This window comes from Oncorhynchus tshawytscha, linkage group LG18 (assembly GCF_018296145.1).
Source record: "Oncorhynchus tshawytscha isolate Ot180627B linkage group LG18, Otsh_v2.0, whole genome shotgun sequence".
NCBI classification, from domain to species: domain Eukaryota; kingdom Metazoa; phylum Chordata; class Actinopteri; order Salmoniformes; family Salmonidae; genus Oncorhynchus; species Oncorhynchus tshawytscha.
In genome coordinates, this window is record NC_056446.1 from 26,953,565 (window position 1) to 26,969,350 (window position 15,786).

A 15,786-nucleotide genomic window follows, 5' to 3' on the forward strand; every position below is an offset into this window, starting at 1 on the left:
CAAGTTCAGCCTAGTTACCAACTGGTGTCCCCCCCACAGCTTAGGCCTACCTCGAAGATTTGTCTATTAAGTATTATTTCAGTTTCAGAATATGTAGGATCACAATCACCACAAATATAAATGGCATCACGCCCACACGAACGAGTGGCGCAGCGTTCTAAGGCACTGCATCTCAGTGCTAGAGGCGTCACTACAGACCCTGGTTCGATCCCGGGTTGTATCACAACCGGAGTCCCATTGGGAAGCGCACAATTGGCCCAGCGTCGTCTTGGCTAAGGGAGGGTTTGGCCGGGGTAGGCCGTCATTGTAAAATAATAATTTGTAATAATTTGTTCTTAACTCATTTTCCTAGTTAAATAAATGTTAAATAAAAATAAAATATTGGACTAATGTTGCTTCACTGCAATACTCTGTTCTGCCACAGGATGGTGCTAGTCTCTCTAGAGACACCAGTTATAGGCCTCCTGCTGTGTGTGTAAACCAGCAGTCTTTGAGATGAGCGATTCTCTTTTCCATCATTAGTAGTGTGTGTGCCTGTCTATTTTAACTTCTAGCTTACTGTTAATGATTCATCTGGGTTAGGACTGGACGATTATTAAACCATATTTCTATTGCTTTCTAACTTGGGCTCCCAAGTGACACAGCGGTCTAAGGCACTGCATCTCGGTGCTAGATGCGTCACTACAGACCCTGGTTCGATTCCATTCTGTATCACAACCGGTTGTGTTCGGGAGTCCCATTTGGCCCAGCATCGTCCGGGTTTGTCCGGGGTTGGTTGTCATTGTAAATAAAAATGTGTTCTTATTAACTGACTTGCCTAATTAAAAAAAAAAAAAAATGTGCGATTGATGTTATACACTGAGTGTACAAAACATTAGGAACACCTGCGCTTTCCATGACATAGCTTTCACCTGGTCAGTCTATGATATTTTATTGATGTCACTTGTTGAATCCACTTCAGTCAGTGTAGATTAAGGGGAGGAGACAGGTTAAAGAAGATTGAGACATGTAATTGTGTGTGCCATTCAGAGGGTGAATGGGCAAGACAAAAGATTGAAGTGCTGTTGAATGGGTATGGTAGTAGTGTCAAGAACTGCAATGCTGCTGGGGTTTTCACACAACAGTTTCCCGTGTATCAACAATGGTCCACCACCCAAAGGACATCCAGCCAACTTGACTCCAATTCTTCCCACAGTTGTCAACTTGGGCCAGCATCCCTGTGGAACGCTTTCAACTTATTGTAGAGTCCATGCCCCGTCGAATTGAGGCTTTTCTAAGGGCTAAAAAAGGGGGGTGCAACTCAATATTAGGAAGGTGTGTGTGTGTGTGTGTGTGTGTGTATAATACACTGCATTTCAAACAGTCAGCAATATTAGGAAGGTGTGTGTGTGTGTGTGTGTGTGTGTGTATATAATACACTGCATTTCAAACAGTCAGCAATAATCAAGTGAATTTAGGGCTTGTGAAATTATACCAAGGCTAAATATAAGCCTTCCACAACCATAAGACCCACTAATTATTTAATTAAAATCTGCATTTTTGCAATAATCACTGATCTGACTTTCAAGTCTATGAAAATGACCTTTTTGGGAAAGAAATGACCAGAACCATGCATAATGCACATTCACTAATGACTAACTTCTTAAAGCAGGCCTTATAGGGAATTAACTTATGTCTCATAATACAATCTCTCAAGCACAGGCCACGTGCTAGTGAGTAGCCAGCGAATCTTATATTTCAAGTTTAGCCAACTGTTTGCTAGATAACAAGGTAGAACATATTAATTGTTATGAACACACCATTCTGTCAGTCTCCAACTGTTTATATAGCAGGCTGGCCTTTACACTGTGTTCAGATGTTGAAATAAAATGGCCTACCTTATTTCTCAGAAAGAGAACGAGTTGCCAATGAGGAGTTGAGACATAAAATTGTATCATTAGAAAGGTCGTTATCCTCTCTTACAGTAAAATATTGTCTGAATGTGTTTCGGTGTCCATATGACCATTTCTGTTGGACCAAATCTCAAATGCAAATAGTGAGTTGAAACTGCTTGTCAGAGAGGAAGAAGTGATCTTTCATCTTTGTTGTTGTGAGTGGCAGGGGGAGGAGCTTGGTGTGTGTGTAAAAGGAAAGCAGCATACAGAGCACCAAAAAGACCTAAAGGTGCATAAAAACAACGTAAACCTTTATTCTTGCAATACAGGCATTTGGAATATCGCGCTAAAACATCAATTAATTTGGTCTATCGCCCTAATCTGGGTGTAGGAGGCGAGTAGCCACAATGGATTTAATGTACAGCACCTTTTCATGAATACGATCCAGGGTTTACAGTGTGGATTTGGATTGATGTGTTAAATTTCTTCTCTTTTTTTCTGACCGTGTGATTTTATAGGCCTTTGCTTATACACTGTAAGCACAGTACACAGTATAAACACAACCAGGTTTGGTTACGATGGACCAGTCTTCTTTGACTGCTGTCAATCCTCTGTTTGCGCCATCACATTTATTTCCAATAACCTGAGGCCTTTCATGTCATTGACTAAATGCATGCAGTAGTCAATGAGATGGTTTTTCTTCCTTTTTAATCCAAACACTTGAAGCTCTTTTTGTTGTTGTGTGGGTGTATTCAACACAATCAGCTACAGCCACATATGACCTCAGTCAATCCTCTAACAGTGTTGATATTGTTACATTTGCTATTAATAACCTGAGGGGTTTGAAGTGGTTGTGATTCTGAATTGCATTCAGAAGTAGTCAAGTAGATTGTTCCTCTTCTGTTTCCCCTGTCCGACCAAATCAAGGAAGTTAAATGGGCAAATGGAGGCTCCCCACCATTAGTGTTTCCCTTCTTTATATCAGGAGCCAAAGTGCTTCACATGTCGGTCACTAATTCTGCCGCTCTGGGGAATTCAGGTTATCACCGTGTCCCAGAACTTATCACCACGCTCCAGAACTTAATTAATTAGCCCTGGTAATTAATTATTTGAGAAAAAGTAATCATTGGCAACCAATTCTCACCTGGAGCACTTCTGTGACATGTCCAATTAATTGATCGGGGGGAATCAATTAGGTGTTGAGATAAATATGACAGAACCTTGCATACTCCACTGCCCTCCAGGACTTACCCGGAGAGACTGCTGCTGAAGTTACCACTAGACACTGTGTGAATACACATAGAAATACCGTTTCTGTACATATATTTACCAAACCCATAATTCACTCTCCTGTGTTCCGCTACCGGGGCGGCAGGGTAGCAGTGGTTAGAGTGTTGGACTAGTAACCGGAAGGTTGCAAGTTCAATCCCCCGAGCTGACAAGGTACAAATCTGTCGTTCTGCCCCTGAACAGGCAGTTAACCCACTGTTCCTAGGCCGTCATTGAAAATAAGAATTTGTTCTTAACTGACTTGCCTAGTTAAATAAAGATAAAATAAAAAAATCATACGCCTCATGTTTCTAGGCTGAAAACACAAAGCTGCCCTTGGATCAGTGTCTTGGTGCAACTCCATCAGCAAAGGTTATGATTGAATGAGGGTAAACCAATTCTACCCAGGGGCTTCAGCGGACCCTATTCCCTATAGTGACTATGTGACTTTGGTCGGAAGTAGTGCACTAGTTGTAGATGTTTGAGACTGAGCTCCAGACTAGAGCCATTAGGCCACCTGTTTAGGATGGGCCATGTAGTGTGCTAGGCTATATGGGGAATAGGCAGTTACTGGAGCCACTGCTCCTGGCCAGAGAGCCATCACCTGGCTGGTTAGGCTGTGGAAGCCCAGCTCCTGGCCAGACAGCCATCACCTGGCTGGTTAGGCTGTGGCAGCTCCTGGCCAGAGAGCCATCACCTGGCTGGTTAGGCTGTGGCAGCTCCTGGCCAGAGAGCCATCACCTGGCTGGTTAGGCTGTGGCAGCTCCTGGCCAGAGAGCCATCACCTGGCTGGTTAGGCTGTGGCAGCTCCTGGCCAGAGAGCCATCACCTGGCTGGTTAGGCTGTGGCAGCTCCTGGCCAGAGAGCCATCACCTGGCTGGTTAGGCTGTGGCAGCCCAGCTCCTGGCCAGAGAGCCATCACCTGGCTGGTTAGGCTGTGGCAGCCCAGCTCCTGGCCAGAGAGCCATCACCTGGCTGGTTAGGCTGTGGCAGCCCAGCTCCTGGCCAGAGAGCCATCACCTGGCTGGTTAGGCTGTGGCAGCTCCTGGCCAGAGAGCCATCACCTGGCTGGTTAGGCTGTGGCAGCCCAGCTCCTGGCCAGAGAGCCATCACCTGGCTGGTTAGGCTGTGGCAGCCCAGGGCCCTGCTGTGTTCATATTAAGAACTCTGACAGGAGAATATGGAGAAGAGTTCACCCACTGTACCTTCCCCTAATCCATTATTCACTCATGTTTCCATTTATACGCCTCCTGTTTCTACCAACTATGTGTGTTGACTGTCTTTGACTTGGGCAAACTTGGGACTATTTATGCATGTACCTTGTAAATCCTGCATGCTCATGTTAACACCATTTGCTTGTAGGTCTGCTGTTCGGTTATACTCCCAATATAGTGTTCTTGTAAAATGTCTTACATTAGCTCTAGGGTTATATTTACAGAGCTTTGCAAGTTGTTAGCTTTTCATTCAGCTTTAAGTTGACTTGCAATGTTAAATGGAAACCCCATCAACCCCAGTTGATGGGTTTGCCATGTCATCATACTTTCAAAGGGAATGCTATTCTATTGATTTTTCCCCTCACTTCGAAGAGGAAGGCATCCCATCAGCCAACATCAGCGCTGCAAGACAACATGGTAAGATAGTTAACGTTACCTAGCTAACAAGCTAGAGAGCTACATTTGTTAATCAAAACCAAAGTCTAGCTAGCTAGCTTCAATAATATGCTGGCTATATTCCAATGTAATTAGCCGGCTGCTACTGGAGACATGATTTGTAACTTTGCAAGCTAATATAAGCATTGTTAGGTTACATTGGTTAACTGTTAGCCTCTGCTGTAGTTAGTTAGCTAGCTAACGTGACTGGCTGTGTTCTTTTTAGAGTCCGATCCCATCATCTGCAGAGGCATCAACATCAAGCTCAGCACCAGGAACTAGTGTAAGTCACCTTCTAAAATCTACTAAACCTTTCCATGATGAGCAAATACATCTACTGGAGCTAGGCTTTAACATGGTCTGTATCTTGTCATAGTTGGTGTGTTTTACAAGTAGGCTACAACTTGGTCGATGCAAGGGTTGAAGTCTAAATTGTAGAAAGGGAGGGGTTGGTGTGGGTATTGTGTAAAGGTTAGTATGCATGACCTATTGAGATGATAAATATCAACAATACACAAGTGTTCCTCAAACTATTCCCACCCTTGCAGTCAGTTCTTTGGCATGGGGGAGAGGGGCTGTTAGTATACTCTTCTAGCCTATTCACTCTATTGTTGGCAGTGCTCTCCTCAACAGCACAACTATAGGTGCTCATACACAATAAGACAACTAGACCGTCTACAAGTCAAGCACCCTTCAAACTTTTCACATCTTTGCTAACAGCCCAGCAAAGCCTCATTTATTGATTGAGTATAATAAAACACACACCAGTCTACTGTTCCTTTTCTTCTTTTTTTTTTACAGAGGAACCTGGTTTATTTTATGGTTACACATCCTCATGACCTGCCTCAATGTCTTTCCAGGAGACCTGCAGTACAAACAAATCTGCAATAGGTCGAAGCAGTGAGTGGTAAAGAAAGTGTATGAGGCTTGTTCACCTGGCTGTGGATTGCAGGAAAGACCAGAGTTTTCTACAAGGAGCCAGAGTTGCAGCCCCCCCAAACTCAACATCGCCACAGCGCCAAAGCCTGCTAAACCAACACAAGAAGAAGTTCACCAGCTGAAAAACATTCAGGAACATGCTTGGAACGTTCAATCAACACAACATCCGTATTCAGTTAGACTGATGTTGTAGTATGGTCACAACTGCATTGTGGTGTATATATTGCTAGCTGTATATAAGTGTTTTGTATAATATATTTTACAAGCGACTAAGTGATTCCAGCAGCATCAGAAACCAATAAACTGTTGACTTCAACTTCTTGATCACTTCATTATGTTTATGAAATGTATACTGAACAATAATATAAATGCAACAATTTCAAAGATTTTACTGAGCTACAGCTCAAAGGAAATCAGTCAATTGAAATAAATTCATTAGGCCCTAATTGATGGATTTCACATGACTGGGAAGGGGTGCAGCCATGGGTGGTCCTGGGAGGGCATAGGCCCACCCACTGGGGAGCAAGGCCCAGCCAATCAGAAAGTTTTTCCTCACAAAGGCTTAATTACAGACAGAAATACTCATCAGTCTCATCAGCTGTTTGGGTCGGTGGTCTTAGACGATCCCGCAGGTAAAGAAGCCAGATGTGAAGATCCTGGGCTGGCATGGTTACATGTGGTCTGCGGTTGGACGTACTGCCAAATTCTCTAAAACGATGTTGGAGGCTGCTTATGGTAGAGAGATTCCCATTAAATTATTTGGAAACAGCTCTGGTGGACATTCCTGCAGTCGGCATGCCGATTTGCATGCTCCCTCAACTTGAGACATCTGCAGCATTGTGTTGAGAAAACTGCACATTTTAGTGGCCTTTTATTGTCCCTGCACAAGGTGCACCTGTGTAATGATCATGCTCTCTAATCAACCTCTTGATATGCCACACCTGTCAGGTGGATGGATTATCTTGGCAAAGGAGAAATGCTCACTAACAGGGATGTAAACACATTTCTGCACAACATTTGAGAGAGATAATATTTTTGTGCATATGGAACATTTCTGGGATCTTTTATTTCAGCTCATGAAACATGGGACCAACACTTTAGAAGTTGGGTTCATATTTTTGTTCACTATATATATTAGAATAAAGTAGCTTCAGTCTTACTGCTGAAACAAATTATTCAGGTAGTTGGTTTATCACTTAAACTTTAATTTGTTGGCAAGTAAACATGTAACAAAACTGTATATTGGTCTCAATATAGCAACAAAGTAGACATTGCTTGTATTCAAGACAAAGTTTATTTGCTCTGGATACCAAGGTGAGTTTGCCATAACTGTTCCTGTTGTGTAATGTATGACATATATACAGTACAAGAAAAATATACCACTAACGCTTAACAGTTCTACAAAGGGAACACTAGCATACGATGTGTTTTTGGTGGTGCAGTGAGGTGTTCGGAGACAATTTGATACAAAGGGAGTTTGTTGTTATGGGACCTTTCACATCTCTTGAGTCATCAACTTCTTTGTATCCAAGTGGTGTTGTCTGTGAGAGAAAGACGAACGCTATTACTCATTCATGGGCAATTGTGTGCCGTCTGTATTCATACTGTAGCAGCATGGTGTAGAGTCAGACATCTCACAGGCATACGTTAGCCAGCTAGCTACAACACACTGGTATAGTTACTTCAAGAGCGATTTGTCAAGCCAAAGTCATTCCTTTACTCTCCGCTAGCTAGCTATAACGTTAGACTACAGTACATTTTAGGTATAGCAAATACAGCTAGCTAGAATCGATCACAATTGTACTGTACTAAACAACACTGCCTCGTAAAAAGAGAGCTTATATTGCTAGCTAGCTACCGACGGCAAAACAACTTAGTGCATTCGGAAAGTATTCAGGCCCCCTTTTCCACATTTTGTTACGTTACAGCCTTATTCTAAAACAGATTAAATTCAAATTTCCTCATCAATCTACACACATTACCCCCTAATGAAGCGAAAACAGGTTTTTAGAAATGTTTGCACACGTGCAACCTGTTTACATTGATCATCCTTGATGTTTATACAACTTCATGGGAGTCCATCTGTGGTAAATTCAAATGATTGAACATGATTTGGAAATGCACACACCTGTCTATATATGGTCCCACAGTTGACAGTACATGTCAGAGCAAAAACCACACCGAGGTCGAAGGAATTCTCCGTAGAGCTCAGACAGGCTTGTGTCAAGGCATATCTGGGGAAGGGTACCAAAAATGTCTGCAGCATTGAAGGTCCCCAAGAACAGTGGCCTCCATCATTCTTAAATGGAAGTTTGGTACCACCAAGACTCTTCCCAAAGCTGGCCGCCCAGCCAAACTGAGCAATCGGGGGAGAAGTGTCTTAGACAGGGAGGTGACCAAGAACCCAATGGTCACTGACAGAGCTCCTCTGTGGCGATGGGAGAACCTTCCAAAAGGACAACCATCTTTGCAGCACTCCACCAATCAGGCTTTTATGGTACAGTAGCCAGACAGAAGCCACTCCTCAGTAAAAGGCACATGACAGCCCACTTAGAGTTTGCCAAAAGGCACCTAAAGGACTCTCAGATCATGAGAAACAAGATTCTCTGGTCTGATGAACCAAGATTGAACTCTTTGGCATGATTGCCAAGCGTCACGTGAGGAGAACCTTGTACCATCCATACTGTGAAGCATGGCGGTGACAGCATGCTGTGGGGATGTTTTTCAGCGTCAGCGATTTGGAGACTAGTCAAGATTGAGGGAAAGATGAAGGGAGCTTTGAGAGGATCTGCAGAGAAGAGTGGGAAAAACTCCCCAAATACAGGTGTTCCAAGCTTGTAGCGTCATACCCAAGAAGCATCGAGGCTGTAATCGCTGCCAAAGGTGCTTCAACAAAGAACTGAGTAAAGGGTCTGTGTACTTATGTAAATGTGATATGAATATTTTTACATTTACTTTTCTATACATTTGCATAAATATCTAAAAACCTGTTTTTGCTTTGTCATAATGGGGCATTGTGTGTAGATTGATTGGGGGGGGACTATTTCATACATTTTAGAATAAGGCCGTAATGTAACAAAATGTAGAAAAGGACAAGGGGTCTGAATTCTTTCCAAATGCACTACTTGTCCTGGTCCAGCTTGTCTAGGCTGCAAATGCTTGCTAGTCTCGCAATTATTTTTTATCCCCAGCTGTCAACTCCTTTTTGTGTCTTCTGGCTCAAATAAATAGGACTGTATGTTCTTATGTGAAAGAATGTTTAAAAAAAATGTAGTTAGCCAGCTCTTCTTGGAAAGAGGAATTCTCAGAAGCAGCCAAATTATTTAGCAATCTCAGTGCACTGTAACATAGCTCTTCTAAACTAGTAACACTCTTGTTTATAAAGCCTGCCTTCGAGTGTGGGATCAAGGAAGTGTGGCTCCCGGCAGGCAGTAGTCTTTAGAAAGCCAGGGAAATTGAATCGACCTTGATGTGCTGCAATGTCCTGATAAATGGGAATGTCGTTGAGAAAAGTCCATAGCTCTATTTAACAAGGACAACGATATCTACTCACTGCCAGTGTGATCACACAATTGGCGAAACACAAAGGCCACAATAATTGCTACAAAACATGACTTGATTCATTTTTAGATCAGAAAGCAGGCTCAATCAACCAGTGACGTCATTGGATGAACTCTCCCGGCATGAAAATAAAAAAATCCATCTAGCTATAGGGCATAATTATGTCTGAAACACCCTCTCATCGCTCATAATTATGCAGGTAAACTGGAAAAACACCCCAAGTAGTGTCTAGCGGTGAGGTGTCCCTTTTTAGCTGTGATTGGAGAGCCCATTAGCTCTTCTTTTTTTTCTTTTTTGAGCAATATTCTATGAACTCCAACATGATTCAAGGAGAACACTCTTCTGGCATGATTCAACAACGCTGTTACAATAATAGCACTTTTCACAATTTATTTAAATCTGTAGGTTGTAAAATGGCGTGCAATAAGGCCTGTATAGAGTTCAAGCTAATGCATTTTCCCTCCGCCTTCAGTGTTGAATTCTCCCTTACGACGAGTAACCAAATCCATTTACACTCTTAATCTGGATTAGAAGTGTCTGTATTTTTATTTGTGGAAGCATGCACATAACTCCTGATACAACAATTTAGAATTTCAACAGATTCACCAACAACAACACTGCGGCCCAATGGGAGGGCATGTGAGTGTAGAAAAAGGACTAGTCAGGTGTTAGCTTTGTGTGTCCTCCACGTCAGTCAATGTGGAGCCCAAGGCGACAGCCCACTGGAGGCTGAATGTGTTACTTCCTGCCTGTTCGCTCTTTCCCGTTCTGCCTCAGTCTCCACTCACCTCTGTGGAAACAACCATCCTTTTCTCTCCTCCTCTCTCTACCCTTATTGTATTCTCCCCTGCCTGCCAATCCAAATGAAGACCTTGATGAGCAAAGACAGCATTTAATTTATTTCCTAAGTAAACGCTTTCTTTCCTTCTTGACGATATAGTTGAGGAAGTAAATACAGACATAGTATTTCTAATGTGTACATTCAGAAAGAATACACACTCGGAACAAAAACGTTCTCAGCCTTTCCTTTCCGTTGAATGCCAAGGATTTGTCCTCGAGCTCTACTGTCACTGTCTGTACAAGTATTGGTCTGGTCAAGTAAAGAGCTCCATTGTTGGAGCTCAGAGTTGTGCTCAGTATGCATGAAATGGGAGAAAACAATGTATTTTCCTATTTCCCCCCCCCCCCACCTGGAAACCCATATGCTTTACCTATCCAATGTGTATGACCTCATATCCAGTATGCATATGTTCCCAAAAAACATGATTATGGAAAATGTGTTTTTCCTGGACTTTTTCCTGCACTAGTGGTGCAGACCGGTGAAGTAGTCCTCCTCACCTTGCTGGAGGCGCGTGTGTGTGTGTGAACATGTGGATCCTGACAGGGGTAGTTTGTATGCTCATCCAGGCATGCTGTACCCCAGCTGCTGCTACCTACTAAACAAGACCAGCTGACCCACAGGCCTCTCAGGGGACACACACACACATATCACAAGGACTCATGTTAAGGAGAAGAGTATTTTGGTGTAAGGAGCTGTGTACACTACATGCCCAAAAGTATGTGGACACCTCGTTGAACATCTCATTCCAAAATCATGGGCATTAATATGGAGTTGGTCCCCTCTTTGCTGCTATAACAGCCTCCACTCCTCTGGGAAGGCTTTCCACTAGATCAGGGGTATTCAAGTACTATTTGAGAAAGTCAGGTCACACATTTCCTAGGTGGCAATGGTCCAGATGGATAATGTAATTTATCGACGTACTAACAAACCCCGTTCTGGGTCGGGATCCGGTCTGCTGTCCGCCAGTTGAGTATGTAGGCATTAGATGTTGAAACATTGCTGCAGGGACTTGCTTCCATTCAGCCACGAGCAATAGTGAGGTCGGGCACTGATGTTAGGCGATAAGGCCTGGTTTGCAGTCAGGGGTTGAAGTCCGGGCTCTGTGCAGGCCAGTCAAGTTCTTCCACACCAATCTTGACAAACAATTTCTGTATGGACCTCGCTTTGTGCATGGGAGCATTGTCATGCTGAAACAGGAAAGGGCCTTCCCAAACTGCCACAAAGTTAGAAGCACTGAATTGTCTAGAATATCATTGTATGTTGTAGCATTAAGATTTCCCTTCACTGGAACTAAGGGGCCTATCCCGAACCATGGAAAACAGCCCCAGACCGTTGTTCCTCCTCCACTAAACTTTACAGTTGGCACTATGCATTGGGGCAGGTAGCGTTCTCCTGGCATCCCCCAAACCCAGATTTGTCAGTCAGAGTTCCAGATGGCGAAGCGTGATTCATCACTCCAGATCACTGAGCTCCTCAGTAAGGCCATTCTACTCCCAATGTTTGTCTATGGAAATTGCATGGCTGTGTGGATAATTTGAAGGGGTGTCCACATAGTTTTGTGTGTATAGATATACAGTACCAGTCAAGTTTGGACACCTTCTCATTCAAGGGTTTTTCTTTTTACTATTTTCTACATTGTAGAATAATAGTGAAGACATCAAAACTATGAAATAACACACATGTAATCATGTAGTGACCACAACGTTTTTCAACAAATTAAAATACATGTTATATTCGAGGTTCTTCAAAGGTTCTTTTGCCTTGATGACCGCTTTGCACACTCTGGCATTCTCTCAACCAGCTTCATGAGGACATCACCTGGAATGCATTTCAATTAACTGGTGTGCCTTGTTAAATGTACATTTGTGGAATTTCTTTCCTCTATGCGTTTCAGCCAATCAGTTGTGTTGTGACAAGGTAGGGGTGGGATACAGAACATGGCCCTATTTGGTAAAAGACCAAGTGCATATTATGGCAAGAACAGCTCAAATAAGCAAAGAGAAATGACTGTCCATAATTACTTTCAGACATAGTCAATCTGGAAAATTTCTAGAACTTTGAAAGCTTCAAGTACAGTCGCAAAAACCATCATGCGCTCTGATGAAACTGGCTCTCATGAGGACCACCACAGGAAAGGAAGACCCAGAGTTTGCTATGCTGCACCTCAGATTGCAGTCCAAATAAATGCTAACAGACACATCAACTGTTCAGAAGAGACTACGTGAATCAGGCCTTCATGTTCAAATTGCTGCGAAGAAACCACTAAAGGACACCAATAAGAAGAAGAGACTTGCTTGGGCTAAAAAACACGAGCAATGGACATTTAGACCGGTGGAGATCTGTCCTTTTGGTCTGATGAGTCCACATTTGAGATTTTTGAAAAACAGTGTAGGTGAACGGATGATCTGCGCATATGTGGTTCCTACCGTGAAGCATGGAGGAGGAGGTGTGATAGTGTGGGGGTGCTTTGCTGGTGATACTGATTCATTTAGAATTCAAGGCACACTTAACTAGCATGGCTACGACAGCATTCTTTAGCGGTACGCTGTCCCATCTGGTTTGCGCTTCGTGGGACTATCACTTTGTTTTTGAACAGGATCATGACTCAACACACCTCCAGGCTGTGATCTTACTACATTTTCACACACTGTATATAGGTTTTTCTATTGTGTTATTGACTATACGTTTGTTTTATCCAATGTGTAAGTCTGTTGTTTGTGTCGCACTGCTTTACTTTATCTTTGCCAGATCGCAGTTTTAAATGAGAACTTGTTCTCAACTGGCCTACCTTGTTAAATAAAGTTGAAAGAAAAAATGTAAGGGCTATTTAACCAAGAAGGAGAGTGATGGTGCTGCATCAGATGACCTGGCCTCCACAATCACCCGACTTCAACCCAATTGAGATGGTTTGGGATGAGTTGGACCGCACAGTGAAGGAAAAGCAGTCAACAAGTGCTCAGCATATGTGGGAACTAATTCAAGACTGTTGGGAAAAGCATTTCTCATGAAGCTGGTTGAGAGAATGCCACGTGTGCAAAGCTGTCATCCAGGAAAAACGTGTCTAATTTGAAGAATACCAGATATGTATAAAATGTCATTTGATTTATTTAACACTTTTTTTGGTGACGACAATGTTCTGCGTCTTATTTTATAGTTTTGATGTCTTCACTATTATTCTACAATGTAGAAAATAGTCAAGCTAAAGGAAAACCCTAGAATGAGTAGGTGTCCAATCTTTTGTGTGTGTGTGTGTTTGTGAGAAGAGGTGACTCTGGGATGCTGGCTTTCTAGGCAGAGTTGCAAAGAAAAGCCATATCTCAGACTGGCCAATAAAAGATTAAAGATGAGCAAAATAACAGACACTGCACAGAGGAACTCTGCCTAGATGGCCAGCATCTCGGATTCGTCTCTTCACTGTTGACATTGAAACGGGTGTTTTGCAGGTACTATTTAATGAATCTGCCATTCTGTTTCTCAAACTAGACACACTAAATGTACTTGTCCTCTTGCTCAATTGTGCACCGGGGCTTCCCACTCTAATTTATTTCCTGGTTAGAGCCAGTTTGCGCTGTTCTGTGAAGGGAGTAGTACACAGCGTTGTACGAAATCTTCAGTGTCTTGGCAATTTCTCGCATGGAATAGCCTCCATTTCTCAGAACAAGAATAGACCATTTTGAGCGTGTAATCAAACCCACAAATGCTGAAGAAGGCCAACTAGTCTAAAGAAGGACCGTTTTATTTCTTCTTTAATTAGAACATTTTTCAGCTGTGGTAACATGATTGCAAAAGGGTTTTCTAACGATCAATTGGCCTTTTTAAAATGATAAACTTGGATTAGCTAACACAACATGCCATTGGAACATAGGACTGATGGTTGCTGATAATGGGCCTCTGTACGCCTATGTAGATAGTCCGTTTAAAAATCAGCCCGTTTCCAGCTACAATAGTCAGTTTCAACATTAACAATGTCTACACTGTATTTCTGATCAATTTGATGTTACTTTAATGGGCAAACAAGGACTTCTTTGACAAACAAGGACATTTCTATGTGACCCCTAACTTTTGAATGGAAGTGTGTGTGTATATATAAATATGTACACACACACACACACACACACACACACACACACACACACACACACACACACACGCACACGTGTGTGTGTGTGTGTATACACACACATGTATGTGTGTGTATGTATATATGTGTATGTATATACATATATTTGTGTGTGTGTATTTTATACAGTTGAAGTTTACATACACTTAGGTTGGAGTCATTAACTCATTTTTCAACCACTCCACAAACTTCTTGTTAACTAAATACAGTTTTGGCAAGTCGGTTAGGACATCTACTCTGAGCATGACACAAGTCATTTTTCCAACAATTGTTTACGGACAGATTATTTCACTTATAATTCACCATCACAAGTCCAGTTGGTCAGAAGTTTGCATGCACAAAGTTGACTATGCCTTTAATTAAACAGCTTGGAAAATTCCAGAAAATGATATGGCTATAGAAGCTTCTGATAGGCTAATTGACATAATTTGAGTCAATTGGAGGTGTACCTGTGGATGTATTTCAAGGCCTACCTTCAAACTCAGTGCCTCTTTGCTTGACATCATGGGAAAATCAAAAGAAGTCAGCCAAGACTTCAGAAATTAATTGTAGACCTCCACAAGTCTGGTTCATCCTTGGTTGCAATTTCCAAATGCCTGAAGGTACCACGTTCTTCTGTACAAACAATAGTATGCAAGTATAAACACCATGGGACCACGCGGCCGTCATACCGCTCAGGAAGGAGACGCGTTCTGGCTCCTAGAGATGAACGAACTTTGGTGCGAAAAGTGCAAATCAATCCCAGAACAGCAGCAAAGGACCTTGTGAAGATGCTGGAGGAAACGGGTACAAAAGTATATATATCCACATTAAAACGAGTCCTATATCGACTTAACCTGAAAGGCCGCTCAGCAAGGAAGAAGCCACTGTTCCAAAACCGCCATAAAAAAGCCAGACTACGGTTTGCAACTGCACATGGGGACAAAGATCGTACGTTTTGGAGAAATGTTCTCTGGTCTGATGAAACAAAAATAGAACTGTTTGGCTGTAATTTCCATCATTATGTTTGGAGGAAAAAAGGTGAGGCGTGCAAGCTGAAGAACACCATCCCAACCGTGAAGCGCGGGGGTGGCAGCATCATGTTGTGGGGGTGCTTTGCTGCAGGAGGGACTGGTGCATTTCACAAAATAGATAGCTTCATGAAGAAAAATTATATCCACAATTTTCCTTCTTCATGAAGGTATCTATTTTGTGAAGTGCACCAGTCCCTCCGGCAACATCTCAAGACATCAGTCAGGAAGTTAAAGCTTGATCGCAAATGGTTCTTCCAAATGGACAATGACCCCAAGCATACTTCCAAAGTTGTGGCAAAATGGCTTAAGGACAACAAAGTCAAGGTATTTGAGTAGCCATCATAAAACCCTGACCTCAATCCTATAGAAAATGTGTGGGCAGAACTGAAAAAGTGTGCAGGGAGGCCTACAAACCTGACTGTTACACCAGCTCTGTCAGGAGGAATGGGCCAAAATTCACCCAACTTATTGTGGGAAGCTTGTGGAAGGTTACCCGAAACGTTTGACCCAAGTTAAACAA

General features: G+C 42.6%; 1 protein-coding gene across 4 annotated transcripts in view; it reads left to right on the top strand.

Moving 5' to 3' along the window:
- Positions 1–15,786, top strand: part of atad2b (ATPase family AAA domain containing 2B) — a 143,916-nt gene that overhangs the window by 50,581 nt on the left and 77,549 nt on the right. The window contains exons 25-27 of one of the 4 annotated variants that reach the window (XM_042300885.1): positions 4,692–4,774; positions 5,019–5,075; positions 5,653–6,047. The exons of 2 other annotated variants lie outside the window; for them this stretch is intronic. In XM_042300885.1, coding sequence (XP_042156819.1) covers positions 4,692–4,774; positions 5,019–5,075; positions 5,653–5,703 — 191 coding nt within the window. In that variant the 3' untranslated portion in view covers positions 5,704–6,047. Of the gene's footprint in view, positions 1–4,691; positions 4,775–5,018; positions 5,076–5,652; positions 6,048–15,786 lie in introns of those variants that run through there. One more of the 4 variants, XM_042300886.1, reaches the window with a different exon arrangement.